The following is a 20,922-nucleotide window of genomic DNA, read 5'->3' as shown; positions in this document are numbered from 1 at the left end:
AAGATAATTTTTGCATTTACCCTTGGAAGATGCAAATAGGAACCTCAGAAAATATATATGCAGTGTTCTCTTCTGCAGCCCATATAATAAGATTAGCATTGCACTGAACAAAGGTAATACACAAATTTGTGAAGCATTCCATAACTTTTAGAAAAGAATAAGAGTAAAAATACATATGCATATTTTTCTTTTAGTGTTATATAATATAGATTTACCATTATGAGAGAGATCACTCTAAATAAAATGAAAAATGTTTTGTCACAAATAGTCATTTTAAAAAGTTATAAACACATTTTTGCAAAAAGTATTAATATTAATTTTCTGATGAAAATATAGTGGGGGGCTGCATATTTAAAAATACAGTCTTTGACCTAGTTACATTAATTTTATTTGCTTGAATTTATCCAAAATACAAAATTATTTCTTTTTTTGTTTGTTTTTTGAAGCATTTTACTTCACTTTGAAAGAATTTAGGCAGGAGGAACTCACAAGTAAAATACTGCAATGCCCTAATTATTATTGTTTCATTCATAATTTTCATAATTCATTAACAGTTATCACTGGATAAGGTGAAAATGGCAGGCAATTTATTTTTAATTATTTAATTTTAGGCAAGTTACAGAAACATTCAAACAGTGATAAGGCCTTATAACAACATCCTAAGGAAATTCTAATTATATCTGGTCTTTGTTTCATCTGTGAAAAAGCAATGTGACTCGTTTGCAAGTGCAAGGTCAGTCAAATGCCTTTTGGCCTAATTCAAAGATGCCAAAACAAGTGAATAGAATACAAAAGAGGAAATTACAATTTGTTCATAAAACCTAACTAAACACACAAAAAAATCAGAGTCATAAAAATGCAAGTGATCATCTCTACCAAAGAACAGGATTCAAAATTTTTAATGGTTGTGAAGAAGTTGGAAACATGTTGTTCTTAATGTCATATGGTACAAGCATTTGAACAACCAATGATTACTCTGGGTTCCGAGGACAGAGACAGGTTGAGATCTGAGCTCAGAGAATGCTATTGAAAAATAAGGACAGGAGCACCAGAGGAAAAGCTTGCATAATCAAAACTGGCTGGGGTAGAAATTTTTACAGATGAGCAATTTAAATTCTCTAGTTGTGGGGTCTGACCTGCCCATGTAACTTCCTTCATGAAGTCTTGGGTGAGAATAGTCTCTTCCTTTCTTTTTTTAGGACTCAGCTCAAAAATTTCTTTTACATTTAGTTTTCCTCCACCAATCATTTTGGAATTCTAATACATTTGTGTTTATCATATCTATCTGCCACTTTCTTTTTTGCAAGTTCATTCAGTTTGGGATCTCTCCTAAATATAAAGATTAAAGAAATGCTGTGGAATTTAAAGAAGTGAGTTTGAGTCCCTACTGCACTGCTCGTTAGCAGCTAAAGTGGCACTTTCAAATATTGTCTCATTGTTACCTTTAGAATGAGCTTGTTCTATCTGGAATACATTTGGCCTCTTCTGGGGGGGTCCCTTCCTATAAATGAGCATGTTAATATCACCTCCCCAGAAAGGCCTTCTTTGAAGACCAATCTAAAGCAGTTTCCCAAGAATACTGCATTTTTTAAGTAACACTTAAAACTAAGTGATTTTTTTCTTGTTTCCTTTTCTCTTCTCCATCAATCTCCTCCCCCCTTTCCAATTTAGAGGCACCATGAAAACAGAGACCTATGCTCCACTATATCCCCAGCATATAATAGAATGTTAGGAATGTAGTAGGGAGTTGATAAATATGTATTGTAAGAAAGTCAAAGAAATGCTTTTGTAATATACAAATTAAAAGAAATATTAAGGACTCTACAAATGGATATATAATTTTGAATTTGTGGTGCAATTACTCTTATGGCTAGATTTCAAAATATTGTAAGGAATACGGTCACAGTCTCCATTATCTTATTAAAGGAGTATATGACTCATTGAAGTTTAGTGGCCACCGCTCGTGAGTGACAAGGGACATTGCTTCTTCTCCTACCATCCTTAACACCTGGCACAGTAGCACAGCAATAATAAGTGTTCAATAATTACTGCAAAGTGCTCTGCACAGTTTCCCATAAAATGGAGACAGAGTTCTTGTCAGAGTCCTGGCAGACGCGCGAGCAGCCTGACAACATCCTGGCGGTCCGTTACAGTGACCAGATGGGACCTGCACATCGGCACCCGAGCTGGGGAGCCAGCACATCCATGAACGAGGCGATTGTTTCACCGCTGTGACTGCCAGACAGCATGTGCTCCGCAGGCAGCGGGAACAGATTAATCACCATGAAACTAAGCAGGGTGCTTATACCCGAAGTTAATTTATTGGGATGTCCACATGGTTTCCAAGTGTTTATATTTTCTAATTTCAAGTATTAATTAAGAATAAAAAGGGTGGCGATTGTCTTTTATCAATAACTTGATTTTAAATAAGAAGGTATTTATTCTGAACCTTTCCCCTTGATTAATAGACTTACAGGGTAAAGCATTAGATGGGAATGTCTTATTCAGCCATGAAATAAGTTAATGAACTCAAGTCAGAAGGTCATCCTGATTTATAAAAGCATTTCTGCTTATACTCAATATAAAACCAGCAACTACAGGATCTGCATGCATGAAAATCCTCTTGTTTTAGACTTGCTTAAGGAAGGGAAAATAACAAAGTCCCTTTCATGCTACACAAAGATGGGTGTTAAAATATTCCACTGAAAATTATTGTATTTAAAATTATAAACTCATTTAGCTTTGTTATTCTCCTAATAAAAATACCTTTAAATAGAGCAGAGTTTGATGAATTTCAGGCAATCTAATTTTTATAATGGCATTACAAGTTTTTATGTTTACTAAGAAGAAAAATAATACAGTAATTGCATTATGATTGCTAGGTGGAAGAAATATACTACCACATTCATAAACGTAGAATTGCTATTTTAACATTCTGCTTCAAAAAAAAAAAAAAGATTCAGTCCTCTTAAAGTGTCCGAATTCTAGTGGAAGCATTTTATCTTTAAATTTATCCAATGTTTCCTTTTAAATAATTCTTATTATTTTTTTGGTTAAATAACTAACAGAGTAAAGTTCTTAAGCAAGTGTGAGGACCTACATTTTAGCAAAGTGAAATGAAATTGTCTCAGGTCAGTCCAGAAAAGGAGGGAGTTAAGTAGACCATACAGCATACATATTGCTTTGGTACATTGTTTTTTCATTTTAAAACCTGTAGGAAAACCTGCCCCCAGCTGAAATTAATTTACTATTTTTTATATGAAAAACAAATGTAAATTACTTTAAACAGATAAAAAAGTTATTATACTGCTTTTGCCTTCTACACTATAAGTTTAGCTAAAAGATTTTTGTTGGGTAGAGCTAAGTTAAAAATCTTCACTGTTGCTTAGCTAACATAGGAATTCTTTGAACATTTTATGCGCGATATTTAATTTTGACACATTTTAGTCCCAAGAGAAAACATTTTAAATTAATCAAATAAAAAGGAATGAAGAGGACTAACTATTATCCAAAAGTGACAGTGAACTACTTAAAGATTAATTCTGAAGATTATTTAAAAATGGTTCAATACATGTCCTTTGTTTTTTGTCCAGGTGCTTGGTTAGAGCTTAGCTTTGCTGAAACCCAACAGAAACACTATTGAAAAACATGGGAATCAAGATATAAAACAGCAAATGTTCTGATTGAGGCTATTAATACCCAAAATTTAATATTAATATTTAACATTAATAAGAATATTAAAACTCTCCATTTGGTTACTCCTAGGATTCCAGTGTGCATACTTCAGGAATGGCACACAATGAGCTCACCCATTACATTTGGAGGTAGAGCAAATGTGCTTTTGAGTGCTTACTTTATGGCTTAGATAGTATAGCAAGATGATAAAAGAGAAGTTTTAGCTAAGAAAAAATTCAAAATGAGATGCAAGCTCAAGATGCACAAATTTTCAAAGTAGGCGGTCAAGAATCATTAAAATGTTCTCACCCATGTTCATACCATAAAATAGTTGGACACTTGAGAAAAATATTTCATCTAAGACAGATGTATCATATGTCTTACATCCTTTAGGATGAGAAGTAGGTGACCGGGAAGGTCTTTTGGTGGGACTTAAGAAGCACTTGTTGCTTAATGTGTTCTTTATGGGACATTGTGGACTAACGTCTAAAGGGTGAGAAAGAGACTGAGAATCTTCAATGAAAACAAAGAATAGGCTCAATGGCTATATTGGTGTCAGTCTGAACTTCAAGCAGGTGTTCAGGAAAGTGTACGTGATGGCTTCCTATGGAACAGACGGGTGCTGTGCTCACTCAGTGGTTGGATGGCATGAGGTCACCTAGGTCCTGTTTGAGAGAATTGAGGAAAAACTTCAGAAGTTAACGCATGGAGAAATTGCAATCTGTTGCAGGATGAAGAATGAAAACATACCAGTCAGAGAAAAACTGCAGTCACCCTAATCCAGAGAAGAGCAAGGAAAAGAACTCCAGAAAGTGGAAATTCTAAAAACTCAGAAAGGTGCCTATAAAAGAAGTCACCCTTCAACATCTGGGAAGGCCAGAAAGTTGAGAGGCCCCTGGGGCAATGACAGTGGAGTAGAGACTTCTCTGAACTCTTCTCCTCTTTCTTGGCCCTGAATTAACTCTAGAGGGGTCATACACGGTGTGTGGTTAACGAGCTTGAGGAAAAGGAGGAGCACTAGATAGAAGAAGCCTCTGAACATTTCCCTTCGCTGGCGCCCTCCCTCACATGGCATGCCCATGCACAGAAAGGTAGAGGGAAAGGAGGTTTGATTTAAATGAGGTTGGGAGTTTTACTACATTAGACTGTACCTTTTAATTGCTGGATAATTACCGAACAGTATACTACCAAACGGTGACTTCAAAAGCCACGAGCCTGCTGAAGTCATTGAACAGGTCCAGGACAAGAATTGAAAGGGACTGTGGGAGGTAAAGTTGTTTATTATTACTCTCCATGAGTTGACATACCAGTTGCTATTAGATTAGTAGGTGAAATAAATATAATTGTAGTCTCAGAGTAAGTTTATTTCTCATGGGCCTACTCACCTGTATCTACAGTCCACTTAAAAAGAAAAAAAGAGAGAGAGGAAAAAAAGGAAAAAAAAACCCGAGAACAAATGTTTGAATAAAATTGATACAAAAGCAGTGCTTAGTTTAATAAATCATTCCTTTTGTGACCTGTTTGCTTACATCCTGGTTTAGAGACTTGTTCCACCTATCCATGGTTTGAACTGGTTCCAAAATGAGTAACATTTTCTAATGGAAGGATCCCAACAATTCATTAACTCAGAAGCTCAACTAAGTAACATATCCAAACAGAGGATACTGGACTTTTTATTTTTTTAACTGTCAGTGATGACTCCATTAAAAAAAAGAGGTAGAGACTTTCAGCTATATATATTACTCCTGAAGTTTACAAAGAGAGGGCCCTGGGTTTTACATGAATTATTGCTAGGACTACTTAAGGCTGGCTGAAGTGGAGAATGCTCGCTTGTAGTCACAGTGACAGATGGCATGTAGTTTAAAATCGTTTGTTTAGAAATCATAGGTCCTTAAACCATATCGTACAAATGTCAAACACTTTCCTTATTATGATGTCATACCTGAACAGGTTTCTAATGCATCACTTATAAATGAGTGATAAATGGATGTAAATGTCCATCTACATTTGACCCTTTTCAAGGATTATTAAAATTATTTTTATATATATTCTCTCAGACCCTAGAGATGCAGTAGGATATTAAAGGCAAGGTCAAGGAAATACAGTTTCTTTAACTTAAACCAGCAATTTTCAACTGGTGTGCCATGAGAGACACACTGATGTGCTCTGAGAATTTTCAAAACATGCAGCACCTGTTTAGTCAAGAGCACTGACCTTTTTTCCATTAGGTTGTCAAATTAAAATGAAAAAAAATGACAACAGCCAACATGATAGCTGTTCAGTGTAAATGATTCAAAATTATACCTATTTTTTGTCAGATTGGCAAAAAATATATTTTTAGTGTGTCACAGAATTTTAGTAATTAGTTTAGATGTGCCATGAGACAGAAAAGATAAAAAATTTTCTGACTTAAACTATGAGAAATACACACATGAAGGGGAGAAATGAATCTCTTATACTCCATTTCTCAAATGTGTTTCATTTTCCCATCCTAACTGAACAAGAGAACAATAAACCTCAAGTTTCAAATCCAAATGCAACCTGTTTTTAATTAACTGGTTAACTAAATTAATTTTGAACCAGTCCCTGACTTCCTACAATAGGTGATCTACCTATCTCATTATTTTGGATATTTAAAGATTTTTTGACTTGTTTTCTAACTCATTTAACGGTATTATGCCTTGTCTCCCTAACCAGAACATGAGCAATGTCAAAACCTGAGTCTTATATTCTATCAAAATGGGTTAGTGCCAACAGTAGGTACTGAAATGATTTTTTAATGAAAAGAATAAAACAACCAACTAAAGTAGAAAAAAAGAAAGCAAATTATTGAAAGTTCAGTGACTAAAAAATATTCTGTTTTAATTCTACTAATACTTATATCTGGTTCCAACCCCAGAGACTGACAAATCCAAATCAATCAAAGCGGCATTATTTTAGACATAATTCTGCTGGTAGATATCACCAGTACAACTTAAGCCACATTTACTTACGTGAATTTTTAAAAAATATGTTCTCTGTATATTTAATATTAAGTGTATAGTGCTAAATACTATTACTAGAATAATGATGGAGTCTTCAATATTTTGAGTCAAATTGTAATCTACTCCCTCCCAACAATGTCGCTCCCAAGAACAGTTATTATGTGAAGGGAGAAAATGGACAGGATATCAGTAAATTTGAAGAGATCTGCAGCTGACTAGATTTCATAAAGCTCAGATTGTATAACAATAGCCAAGTACTTTCACTGAGGCCAGTAAACTTTTACATAAGCAAGAGAAATATTTGTAAAGGTTAGCAGATTTTTTTTTTTGCTAAGCAGGATGGAGAAAAATAAATTATTTCAAGGATTTTTATTTGCACTAAACACTTTCCAAGGCTATCTTCTGAAAGAAAAATAAACCCTTACAGATAATACTAGCTAATCTTGATTATTCTCTCCAAATGGACAATACACACTCTTCTTTTTGACTGGCTGGATTTTTATGTTTGCTTCAGGTAACCTATGTTAATGAGGAAAAAAAAATCAGTCCCTTAAGTAAATTATATTTTTCAGAGAGCTTCTTTTCTATTCTCTCTAAGTGTAATGATCAATGTGATGGACTCCTGAACACTTCTTCCACCTATGGTAATTGACTGATGTAAGCAAATTGTAGTTCCCTAACCCCACTTTTGAATTTCAGAATTTGAATTAACGTGTTTCTGACCAATGAGATGTGAAGGAGGGTTCTATGAAAGATTTCTTTAGACATAATAATTGATGGCCTTTCATCCTTTTACATTTCCCTTTCTGTATATGATCGATGAAACTGTTCTAGCCATCTCGCAACCAGCAAAAGGATAATGCCAACATCACGAATGGCAGATGAGACAGAAAAAACTGTATCCTTGATAACATCATGAAACAGACAATATTACCATCTCCATAAAGTGCAAGTGAGGGAACAAGGAACACTGGATAAAAACAGGGTAGCCCTGGTTGGTATGGCTCACTGGGTTGAGCACTGGCCTACGAACCAAAGGGTCACTGGTTCAACCCCTGGTCAGGGCACATCTCTGTGTTGCAGACCAGGACCCCAACTAGGGGTTTGCAAGAGGCAACCAGCCAATCAATATTCTCTTGCACATCGATGTTTCTCTACTTCTCATTCTCTCTTCCCCCCATCTAAAAATGAATAAATAAAATCTTTTTAAAAAAGGGTGAAAATGTGTTGGGAAGAGACTTTAAAGTCAATAGAAATCTGGAGTTCATTCAATTTCCTCAGAAATCAAGAACTGCCAGAACTGTATATACCAGTAAGAAATATGATAAGATATTTATTTTTTTAAGAGATAATATTGATGGTCATGGTGAATAGATTAGATAGGGAGAAAATTGAGATTTTCTTCCTCTAGAGAAAAATATTGAAATATTTGCCACCTTATCAGCTGAGCCTGTCAACTGAAGCTTTTGTTGGAACTGCATCACAGCTCAGCCTCCCTTTGTCTAATACTACTTCCTTAGCGACCCTCTCACATGTGTTGATCCCGAGAACACTATATTAAAAATATCCTATAAGCTAATCTTCATCCCATAGTTAGCTTCTGGGAGAATTCAACATAAAACAAAAAATGTGGGAATGGTAAATACAGTTCCGTATCCATGTCTTTCCCTTGGAATGGGATCTCTTTTGGCCAGTTTTAATGATTCCATTTTGGTCTAGTGTTGGAGGAAGGGTATGTCAAATAAATGTACATATTTGTCCCAAATGTGCATATTCTTTTCCAGAGAGAAATCTACAGGGCATTCCAAAACTAAGAGTGGCCTTACAGATCAAAGTTAGAAAAGCCTCTTAAATTGTGAAGTATCACATCTCCCATGATTATGCTTATACTTACTCCTAAGTCTGTTATTAAGTCCCTATAGAAATAGTCCTTCCACTCAAAATAAGATTAGAATCTTATTTTTCTTATCTAAATATCAGAGGCTTAAAAAAAAGAAGTATATTTAATTTTTATTCTCTAGATTGTGAAAATGTTCTAAAGGTCTGGCTTTGACTTCTACAGTAGTTTCTCCATAAGTTTATTGAGCATAGACTGGTACATTCATTGTAGAAGACTCAAAATCTATTCTGAACAGAGTAAAGATATTATGAAGGGCATTGTTAAATATTTATTACTAAATTCGATTTGTACACAATTTTTTATTATTAATGGTCATTTCCCACGAAAGGCTTGTGGTCAACATGAAATAATTGTGGCTACTTTTCAACAGGTACAAGTCTTGTCTGTACAAAAACTTTAAGTAAACATATATTCTGAATTTTGATACTTTGATTGAATACATTCTATAGGATTTTTTTTTATTTCCCAGAAGAAACAATCGTCTTGAATAACCAACTGAAGACTAGCTTAAAAAAAAAAGTCTTACAACCAAGGGTTCACAGAAGAAATCATCTTGAGACTAGTAGGAAGCATGGAGCCATGAAAAGAACTAGTCCCACTCCAATAGATTAGTGGTGGCTAAGGTTCCAGGGGGATATCTCAGCTGCAGAGGGTTTCCCCTGAGAAGCATGCAGTCTTAGCCCCAAGATGGACTTTCCAGCCCAGAGGACTAGAGCTGGAAAGACACTCACATAACATCTGGCTGAACCAGTTAGGATTCTGTCTGTCAAGAAGAGACAGGAGTCTTGCCAGAGACATAGGCACCCTCTTAAAGGGCCAATGAACAAAATTTTGTTTGCAGCCACTCACCCTGAGCTCCAACAGAGGGAGGGCTGTATGGGCTAGACTTGTGTGAGGACAGTCTGGGGTCCGTGACTCTGGGGAGAGAGATGAAAAGACAGCTGCCAGGATCTCTATGCTGAGTTGCTCTCCCCTACTGAAGACACCATCTTTCTTGGATGGAGCACTGGATTCCATATGGCATTAGCCTGGGAGATAACAATAGCTGCAACCTCTGAACTCCCTCTTGTCCAACCCTGTAGAACATGTGTCCTGCTAAGGAGTCAGCTGCATTGGCCAGAGTGTAGAAGTCTGGGCAGACACAGGTGTCAGTGATTAAGTTTTGTGTCTTTGGGTGGGGGTCATCCCCTACCTTCTTGTGAATCTGACCAGCGCTCCCCTCTCATGGTAGATATGGTAGTTCCATCCTCTGGGCTCCTGCAGACCCAACCGCCTTGTGCCTGACTCCTGGTTGCTCTGCCCTGCCAAGGACTGGGCAACATCCAGGACAGACTGAACTGTGTAGCTCTGGGGTGGGGGCCACAACATCCATGTTTCCCTAAGACTGAGCAGCACCTACTCCTCACAGGAGATCCACTAGCCCCCATTGTCCCAACTCTTAAAGGCTTCACCCTGTTGAGCCCTGTCTCCTAGCAGTAGAATCTGGGAACAGACTGAGTTGTGGGGCTCTAGGATATGAGTGCCTGAGCAGTGCAGAACTTTCCCTTCACACGGCCATATCTTGGTCAGTTTGGACCTATTAAACTATGCTGACCTCACTCTGACGACTCCCTGAGACCCTGTGACACAACAAATGCATGCAAGCACACAGCATGTGGCATATCTACGTTCGGTATACTCAGGGTCTTTTGCTGAGTGGCCTCAGACCCAGTGCTGACACCAAGTTCAACATGTATCAGTCTGGTGAACACCACTGGAAATCATAGCCACAGCAATCAGACAACAAGGAGAAATAAAAGGGATCTAAATTGGAAAGGAGGAAGTAAAACTGTCATTATTTACAGATGACATGATACTGTATATGGAGACCCCTAAAAATTCCTGTAAAAAACTAATAGCACTGATACATGAATTCAGTAAAACAGCAGGATACAAAGCAAATATCCAGAAATCTGTTGCATTTTTAGACACCAATAATGAGTTATCAGAAAGGGAAACTAAGGAAGTAATCTCATTCACAATTGCTTCAAAAAAAATACCTAAGAAAAAATTTAATCAAGGATGAAAAAAACCTGTACTTGGAAAATTATAAGACACTGAAGAAAGAAATTGAAGAAGATACAAATAAGTCGGGGTATATACCATGTTCATGGAAGGATTAACTTTATTAAAATGTCCATACTACCTAGTGCAATCTATAGATTCAATGCAAGTCCTATCAAGATATCAATGGCGTATTTCACAGACCTAGAACCAGTATTCCCAAAATTAATATGGAACCACAAAAAACTGTGAATAGCAACAGCAAGCTTGAGAAAGAAGAACAGAGTTGGAGGTATCATGCTACCTGTTATCAAACTATACTACAAGGCCATAGTCATCAAACCAGCTCGTACTGGCATAAAAATGGACATATAGATCGATGGAACAAAATAAAGAGCCAAGAAATAAACCCAAGCCTTTATAGTCAATTAATATTGGACAAAAGAGGCAAGAACGTACAAAGGGGTAAAACAGTCTATTCAATAAATGGAGTTAGGTAAATTAGACAGATAATTTGCAAGTGAATCTAGACCACTTTCTTATACCATAGAAAAAAATGAACTAAAAATGGATTAAAGGATAAAATGTTAGACTTGAAGCCATAAAAATTCTAGAAGGAGACAAAGCAAAATCTCAAACATTTCCCTTAGTAATATTTTTTTTCTCCTATATCTTCTTGGGAAAGGGAAACAACAGAAAACAATTGAAAAATGGGACTACATCAAACTAAAAAGTTTTTACATGGCAAGGAAAACCATTAACACAATGAAAAGACAATCCACTGAATGGAAGAACATATTCACCAATGATACATTTTATAAAAGGTTAACATCCAAAATTTATAAAGAACTTACACAACTCAACACCAGCAAGACAAACAATCCAATTAAAAATGGGCAAAGGAGGCCCGAATAGACACTTCTCCAAAACGAATATAAAGATAAACAATAGACATATGAAAAACTTCTCAATGTCACTGATCATCAGAGAAATGCAAATTAAAACCACACTGAGATATCACCTCGCACCTGTCAGAAAAATCAATACCAAGTGTTGGCAAGGATATGGAGAAAGAGGAACCCATCTGCGTTGTTGATGGGAATGCAGATTGGTGCAGCCATTGTGGAAAACAGTACGGAGTTTTCTTAGAAAATTAAAAATGGAACTGCTTTTTGACCTTGGGATATATTCCCAGAAGTGGGATCTTCTGGGAATCCCAAAATTCTAATTCAAAAGACTATATACACCCATATGTTCATCGTGACATTATTTACAGTAGTCAAGATCTGGAAACAACCCAACTGCCCATCAGTAGATGAGTGGATAAGAAATGCTGTATTAAATTTACACAATGGATTACTACATGGCCACAGAAAAGAAGTAAATCTTGCCTTTTGAGACACCATGGATGAACGTGGAATGTGTTATGCTAAGTGAAATAAGCCAGCTAGAGAAAGACAAATATTATATGATCACACTGATATGTAGAATCTAACGAACAAAATAAACTGATGAACAAGTAATAACAGAGGCATGGAAATATGGAACGGGCTGACAACTGTAAGAGGTGAGGTGGGTAGGAGGACCGGATGAAAGAAGGTGAAAGGATTAGCCAAAAAGCATATATACTTAATGCAAAAATACAGACAACAGTGTGGTGATAGGCAGAGGGTGGGTGCTAGGTGGAGGTTGGGCAAAGGGGGGAAAAATGGAGACGGAAAGAGATTTTGCTTGTGGTGATGGGCACATGATGCAGTGTGCAGATGATGACCCGTATGGTTTTGTGAAACAATGCTGCCCCAATAAATGCAATTAATATAAAATAAAATAATAAAATTTAAAAAAATACTGATACAGCTCAACACCAAAAAAATACAATTAAAAAATGGGCAAAGGACCTGAACAGATACTTCTCCAAAGAGGACATTCAGATGGCCAATAGACATATGTCAAAATGCTCAATGTCACAAATTATCAGAGAAATGAATATTAAAACCACAATGAGATATCACTTCACCCCTGTCAGAATGGCCATCATCAATAAATCAACAAGTGCTGGCAAGGATCTGGAAAAATAAAAATAAAAATGGAACTGCATTTTGACCCGGTGATTCTATTTCTGAGAATATATCCTGAGAATTTTGAAACAACAATTTGAAAGAATATATGCACCACTATATTCATTACAGCATTATTTACAATAGCCATGATTTGGAAGCAGCCAAAGTGCCCATCAGGAGATGAGTGGGTAAAAAAGCTGTGGTACAATTACATAATGGAATACTACTTAGCTGTAAAAAAGAAGGAAATGTTACATTTTGTGACAGCATGGATGGACCTGCGGAGCATTTTGCTAGTGAAATATGCCAGTTAGAGAAAGACAAAGTACCATATAATTTCACTCATACGTAGACTATAATAAATAAAGTAAAACTAACAAATAAAATAGAATCAGACTCATAGACAGAGAACAGACTGACAGCTGTCAGAGGGGAGGAGAGTTGAGGGGCTGGGTAAGAAAGATGAAGAGAGTAAGTAAAAATAAAAATAAAAAAACCTTATGGACACAGACAACAGCATGGTGATTACCAGAGCAAGAGGAGGCTAAGGGAAGGTAGAAAGGGTAAAGGGGGGTAAGTGGTGAGGAAAGGAGACTTGACGTGGTGTGGTGAACACACCGTGCAATATACAGATGATGTGTTATAGAATTGTACCTGAAACCTATATAATTTTATTAACGAATGTCACCCCCTAAAATTTAATAAAAATATTTTTAAAAAATAAATTTCCCAGAGGAAAAAAATTCCTAACCAGTCACTCATAACTCAATTATGTGTTGTATATTGCTTTCACTCTAAGGAGTACAAAGGACATCTTTCAGTCCCTCAGAGTCCCAACATGTGTGGTTTCTTACACAGAGGGGTTTGGATTTTTGCCGAGGGGCATTGAGCCAATGCAAACCATGTAGGTCTAAACATCGCTAAAGTACTACATCTTGACACTTACTTGCTGCTATGGAGTACCTTTTAACACTGGAGTGATTTATATAAATGTTAAAGGTGGATACCTATATAAACATAAATTCATACTTTCACATACATCACCCCTTTATGAATTATACATGCTATAAAAATATTAAGAAATATCAGGCTGAAAATCTCTAGTACAGGCCTTAATTTTTAAAGTGTTTTAATAACCATTTATTTCAATAGCATCATAAGAGAAATCAATATTTCATAAATATTTATTTTATTAAATAGCACATTTCAAGCATGGAATATGGCCAAAGAGAGATGTGCTTAAAATAGTCACAAAAGGAAATTGTGCCATCAGAATTTATTTTAAGTAATGATCTAATACACTCAGTTCAGATAAATGGACTTTTTCTTCCAATCCCTAAAGGCAGAGAATAGCACAAGAATAAGTATTCACACTTAAAAGTATGAATAGCTTTTTGCTATTACATTAAAACTTAGACTTAATTGGGAAAATGCTCTTAATTTTGTAGTATCTCTTACTGCAATACAGCAAAATTGACTGAGATTTTCTTTGGACTCTTAAAAAAGATTCATTCTCTGTTAAGATATTTACTGATGACTGAGATATAGTTGATACCATCAATAGGCTCTAAGAGTACTAGTCCTTAAACAAAATTCCTAGAGTAAAAATACCCCCTTAAAAATAAATGGAATGTAGAATAATGGCAAGCTTTTCAAATTCTAGCACATAAGCAACCTTTATTTCACTTTGCTATAAACAATATCCAGGCTATAAGATAATTTATTTAAAAATAAGATAAATTATGTGCTTCTAAGTGTGTTTGGATTAAACAAGTGAAGAACAACTATTGGCAATATTTTAGCCATCATACTTTTTTCTAGAAATACAGATTACATGAAATATATGCATATGCACTTGCATTCAGTCTATTTATTTCTCAAATCTGAGCTTTCATAAGAAGACTCCTTTCCTTCAGTGGACCTCAGTCAAAATTGTGTGGAAAAGGTAAAAGTTAAAATGATTGAAAAGCAAAAGCCATTGTTTCTAATGCAGATATTAATTAAGCAATATTAAAACATATGCAGAGAAATATTTTCCCTTTGTAGACTAAAGCCCTGAGTGCTGATAATGTTCAAATAACGGAACAACTAATATTGAGTTATTAAAAGCATCTCAAAATTACAGAATTCAGTTAAAGACGTCAGGTGGGTGAATGCTAATGAAGCTTCACAGTCCTAAGTTGTCTACAAACAACTCTTTTTGAATGGTAGGAATTCTCTATTAACTTGAAAACTTGCAATGATTCCTAGTATTTCTTTTGGAATACTTCTAGAAAAGAATAAAAAAACCCCAAAAATGCTTCATAGCTGCAGAATAGTTCATGTAGTACGTCTCCCCATTAGTCATTCAATCTCTTCTAGTCTTGGTATCTATCTTCACTCACATAGATATTGATATTTGCTAAAGTACTAGCTAATAATTATAAGGCTGAAGGTATGGCACTCTTTCCTTGGGGTATCACAAGGCTAATTGAAAATATAGGATACGGCCTTTTGCATTTTGAATAAACTAGAATATACTTCCCTTTAGTGATAAGATTATTCTTAACGACTCCATAGTTAGGTCATTATTAATTTTCAGTGCCTGAGCACGATTGGGCCATAGGAGAAACCTGTTCAGATATAAAATGGGAATGTGAAGAAAAAGTGTGGTGTTAAATTGCTACTATAGTCAGTCTATCAATTTTAAGTATGCTTATGTGTTAGGTGAACGTTAGTAAAAATAAATTTATAAAAATTGCTATGAATATAAATGTTAACACTTGATGAATAATGCATTTGCCAGCTTTCCAATCTAAAACTTTGGATTTTTACTGTATAATGTAGTACCATCTATTTACTACTTTTCATGCCTTTCATCCATATTTTCAAAGGTTATGGTATTATATTCTTCATTCTTAACTAAGAACATGTATATGTACTTAAATCCATAAAAATCTAAAACATATATCAAAGGCATTATGTTCTTTTTGACAGGTATGTGACCTATTGCATTTGACACTGAGTCACTTAAAACAAAAAACAAAAAAAAGGAAAAGGGGATAGATGAAAATAAATGCATCCAGTCAACTATATATAAATAAACTTACCTTCTTAAAATTTTTGTTTAAGTCGACCAGGCTGAGCAGGAAGATGTGGTCCTTGGCTCCCAGGAGCAGCCTGCCCCTCTCCTCGTCTAACAGAATTGTTTGGAAATCCAGTCCTTCTGATGAACCCAAAAAGGGAATGCAGCTATTTGAAAGCAGCAAATCTATGGGAAAGCAAAAGAAGAACAGAGTGAAAGAAAAAATTCTTAATAAGCACAATATACATTTACCTCAATACATACATTGTTCCACTTCATAAATACATGAACATAATATGAAGACTCCAATTTCGATAGATGCAAACAATATACAATATTTAGCACATATTTATTTAGAAAGAGATGTAACTATTGTATTTTTATTTTGTTGATACATTTAACATGAAAAATGGATGACATTAAAATGAACATAAAACATGTTGACACAAAAGAAATAATATTAAAAATATTTTACAACCCTACATTCACCTCTTATGTAATAAATAAACTACTTAAGTCATAAAATAACTACAGCAATATTTGCAAATTGATTAAATTAATCAATATGTGCAAAGCAAGCAACAAACTGTGTGGTAAAACTCATAGCATTCCTTCCCCTCCTACTTTTGATAGGGTTTAAAGTTACTGCCTGTATTTAGGAAATTACGCTGTGCCTTCGTCCTACATTCAGAAAGAAGTAAATGAAGAGGCTGAGTCTAAATAAAGGATCTGGAAAGATATATGATCCTAAACCAGTAAAGGAAGCAGAATTTTAAAGTGGGATGGGACCTTAAATGTCAATTCATACAAATTCATGATTTTATAAATGCAGGTATTTCATTCCAGAAAAGTTAACTACATGTCCTAAAGTCACAAAATTATGCGGTGGGCAAAGCTGATAATGTAACCTCAATGTCAGTCTCCATTTCTCTTCGACACTTGGTTATAGGTCCTAATTTTTTATTTTATTTATAATTGTGATATGGACAGATTCTTACTTAACTTTAGTTCTGGGATTACAGGAACCTAAATCTTTCCAGATTTTACCCCAAGTACTTATCATACCATCTAATTTTCTACAAATCTAGAGTATTAAATACTAATAAGGTAATAATATCATTCATCACTTATTAAAGTCCATTATATGTCACTGGACTTGATAACAAAATCATTATTTTCAAGTAATTCATTATTAATTGATGAGAAAAATTTAAAAAAGCCTCAGAAACAGGCATCTAAACATCCTTCTAAAATGTATCAATGGCAGTTTCAACCTCTGTAAAATGGATATTTGAGTCCCTTAAATTTAAAACCTGTACATTCTATCCACAGGCTGTGGGCTTGATTATTATTCCATATTTTTGAGAATTCCTGTCACTCTCTTTTCTTTTATTTTTTATTTAAAGAGCGTTTCTTTTAAGATTTTATTTATTTATTTTTAGAGAGGAGAAGGGAAGGAGAAAAGAAGGAGAGAGAGAAACATCAATGTGTGGTTGCCTCTTGCATGGCCCCTTACTTGGAACCTGGACTGCAACCCAGGCATGTGCCCTTACTGGGAATCGAACCGATGACCCTTTGATTTGCAGGCCAGCAATCAATCTACTGAGCCACACCAGCCAGGGCCACTATTTTTTCTATTTACAATGATTAAATGTCATTTCCTTTATTCACTAAGATAGGTTCTGAGTTTTGACTAACCAAAAGGATGTATGCTGAAGACGATGTGATACTACCAGAATTCTCAAAAGTAGCTTCACCAAACATAAATATCTTATTAATATTAATGGATCATGTTTTGTGTATATTGGATCAAGTGTGAACTCTAACAGGGGTGTCCAGCCTGTAGCCTATGGAACACATGCAGCCCAGGATGGCTGTGAATTCCGCCCAACACAAAATTTTAAATTTACTTAAAACATTATGAGATTTTTTTGTAAATACATGTTGCAATGTATTCAACACATCTTCTTCTGGTGTGGCCCAGAGATGCCAAAAGTTTGGACACCCCTGCTACTAATTACTTTCCTACTAAGCTCAATATAACTTTAGTAAGTTTTTAGACCAGAGACACAATGGAAAAATATATTTTAGCATCTCCAAATGCAGTAAACCTATTTTTCCAGGATTATATCCAAAAAATAGTCCATACTTATTATAAAGTAGAACCAAGGAAAGAAGAATGGACCAGAGAGAATAGATAACACAGATATGATCTAAGACCTTAACAACAGAAACCGTACACAAACTTTTATTAAATCAGGTAATTCTCTATCTTCCTTCCGTGGGATTTCCCCTTGTTTAACAAAAAATGAAATGAGCAAAATGGAAAGTATGTAAGGGGATTTCCAGGAGTATGTATTGACCAAATTAATAGAGAAAAGTAGGTTATAGGATATAAATCCTTGTTATTTCAAATGTCCATGGATAAAAATCAACTACTTTGAGCCATGCATTTCATGGTAATTACAAAAGGAAACATGGTTACCCTAGTGAGTAAGAGTAGGAGCTTGAGGTCCAGACCACCTGGAACACATCATGGCCACACAACTCTGGCTGTGTGATAGGACAAGAAAATTAACTTCTTTGTTTCTTAGTTATCTCATCTATAAAATGAAGATAATAATAAAATCTATATAATAAATGATATAGGTGTGAGGAATGAATGAATATATAAAACATTAGAATAGTGCCTGGCACACAGTAAATGTTATGTAACTATGAGTTATTATAATGATGATGATTTATTATTTTCATCTATGCAAAATCTATACAAAGAAATTCATAATATGTCCCAATTCATATAATTCTCAAGAGGTGATTTATATAAAGCTAATGTAACAATGCCTTCAGTCAGGAAAAGTTCGATAAATATTAACTATTATTTTGAACATAACTATTCAACTCTAATTTGGACCCAATAAGTTCTATTAAAGAAAAAATATTATCTCATGATCCATTAAACTTTGCTTCTGAAGATTAGAAAGAAGATCACTATTTTTTATAACATCAGAACAATAGTAAAAGGCTATTCAGTCCACAAATACATATTAGAATCCAGAACATGTTAGGTGTTGAGCATGCACTTAAGGTTGTGGGGTGACTGAGTCCTGCCTCAAAGGGCTCACAGATTAATGTGCAAATAGATATGTATATAAAATACAACATAAGTGAAAATGAATTCTAATAGGAGTATATACAAAACATCAATAAATCTTTTAAATAATAGCACATCATTTTACAAAAAGAAGTGATATTTGAGAATGGTCTTAAAAGACCTAGCGAAGCCTTACAGGAAAGATGTAAAGAAAATTATATTCTAGGCAGAACAACGCTAGAATGTACAAGGCCATACGTATATCACCATATGTTGCAGTTGCACACTGTATTTTTAATATTTCTCCTACTCTGGAATGTGAGTTTCTTTGGGGCAAAGACCATGTTGTAAACTTAACTTTAAATCCCCAGCACCTAGCTTGGAGTCTAAGACAAGTTAAGTACTTGATAAATATTTGTGGAATTGAAGCAGTTCAGTATGTGGCACACAGAGAACATGTGGAATCAGTGAAACATAAGGCTGCCCATAAGGCGGCCTCCAGGGAATCAGAACCTAGGATGGCAGGCTGGGGAATTGGTTATGATGTAGTAACTGCAAGCCACTAACATATTTTAGGCAGAAGAATGACAAAGACTGTAACTGAGTGTCAGACAATAAGTCTGGCTATAGTGTTCAGGATGGAGAGAACCAGGAAAGGTCGGGGCAGGGAAGCTACCCAGAATTTTCTGATAGATGGTAAATCCTGACCTATGGCAACGCCATTGGGAAGAGGAAGATGTTTCAGAACCTTGCATCTCATTTTTTTTGTTTCTACTTATACAGTGAGGGAAGGAAATATAAAGTTGACGTAGTCTTTTGCTTTATTTTCTTTTAGCATAACAAATTCTATTCGGTTCAGTTTCAAACAAATTTGACAAAGAAAAACAGCTGCAAAAATAGTGACTAACCTGATGCATTATCATTTCAAAATGATTTAATGTTGCCTTGTGACAATGTTAGCATCAAAACGATTAAAGCATGCTTTGCCAATCCTTTGTAGCCAAACTAAATAATTAGACTTAGGCATTACATATGAAAATTTCTCAGGCTGATGCACTCATTTTGAAAAGATCTTGGGACAGGCATTGGAACAGGTTCCCTCTTCCCCAAGCAGCTTATCTCTCTTGCATTTCTGCCAAACTAAGCAAAGTGATTTTTGTTTCCACGGGATCATCAACTAAAGCCAAGGTGGGGGAAAAAAGGTTAAATTCAGAGCCTGCCTCTTAACACCTAGAGCTAATATACTCCCAGGAATTCAGGGATCAGAAATGAATACTAGCTCTGGAGGCTGCAGACTCATGAAAATGAAACACTCATAATTTGGCAATATATTTCAGAGCTTTATTTTCTCTTCTCCTAAATGGCAATTCTCAGGCAATTTTTAAAGATTGTCCATACTTTGTAATTCTTTTGAACAGGAACTCTGTTGTTTCCCCCACTTGGGTGAGTGTGTTGCTTCTCACTTGACTTTCAGAGGAGGCCTGCTCTGCTCTTACTTCAGCAGCCCCGCCTCTCCTCGGAGGGCGGCAGCCTTTAACTCTGCGTAAAAGTACTCTTTGTTCTGCCTACCTAGGCCTTAATTCACGGTAACTCCTAACTGTTCTTTTAGCAATTCATTGTCCTATCACCTGCTCTCAGTTTCTAATCTCATTCAATCACCCAGGTGCTCATATTGCCTGTGTTTTAGGAATACACTCCTGGAAAATCTACAAATTGATTTTTTCTGAAATCTGGAAATCATGCACATGATGGATTTTAATTGATGACAGGCAAGTTGTTCATGACCCATGATCAATAAACCATTACAGAGCAACAGAATGGTTCAGAGGATCCAAAACCCTATAAACAACAGGATATTTTCATATGTTTGTGTGGATGTGTGCATTTGTCTAAAGAGCATGTCCAGGGTTTCATCAACAACTCCTGGTATCTCACCAAAAGGCATAGGGAAAATTGTGTATTTCCCACACATAGTTAATAACAGACTAATTCCTAATTTCTAGCAGAAGAAAGTGAGTCACTACCCACAAAAAATTTGAGTTTTGAAGGCAAATGCGGACTCATCTAAGATCACCAGTTACTTTGCACATGCCACAAAGACT

At 35.4% G+C, this 20,922-nt stretch overlaps 1 protein-coding gene across 2 annotated transcripts in view; it reads right to left on the bottom strand.

The window, feature by feature from the left end:
* The window catches only part of SEMA3D (semaphorin 3D), a 196,191-nt gene that overhangs the window by 87,517 nt on the left and 87,752 nt on the right, over nucleotides 1-20,922 (bottom strand). For both annotated transcript variants that reach the window (XM_054564632.1, XM_054564633.1), the window contains exon 3: nucleotides 15,752-15,912. In XM_054564632.1, the coding sequence (XP_054420607.1) occupies nucleotides 15,752-15,912 (161 nt within the window). The remainder of the gene's footprint in view (nucleotides 1-15,751; nucleotides 15,913-20,922) is intronic.

Source organism: Pteronotus mesoamericanus, unplaced genomic scaffold (genome assembly GCF_021234165.1).
Source record: "Pteronotus mesoamericanus isolate MK-2021 breed Mesoamerican mustached bat unplaced genomic scaffold, CSHL_Meso_final scaffold_85, whole genome shotgun sequence".
Taxonomy (NCBI): Eukaryota; Metazoa; Chordata; class Mammalia; order Chiroptera; family Mormoopidae; genus Pteronotus; species Pteronotus mesoamericanus.
The sequence above is the reverse complement of the archived record's forward strand: the minus strand, read 5'-3'. Positions and strand labels throughout refer to the sequence as shown.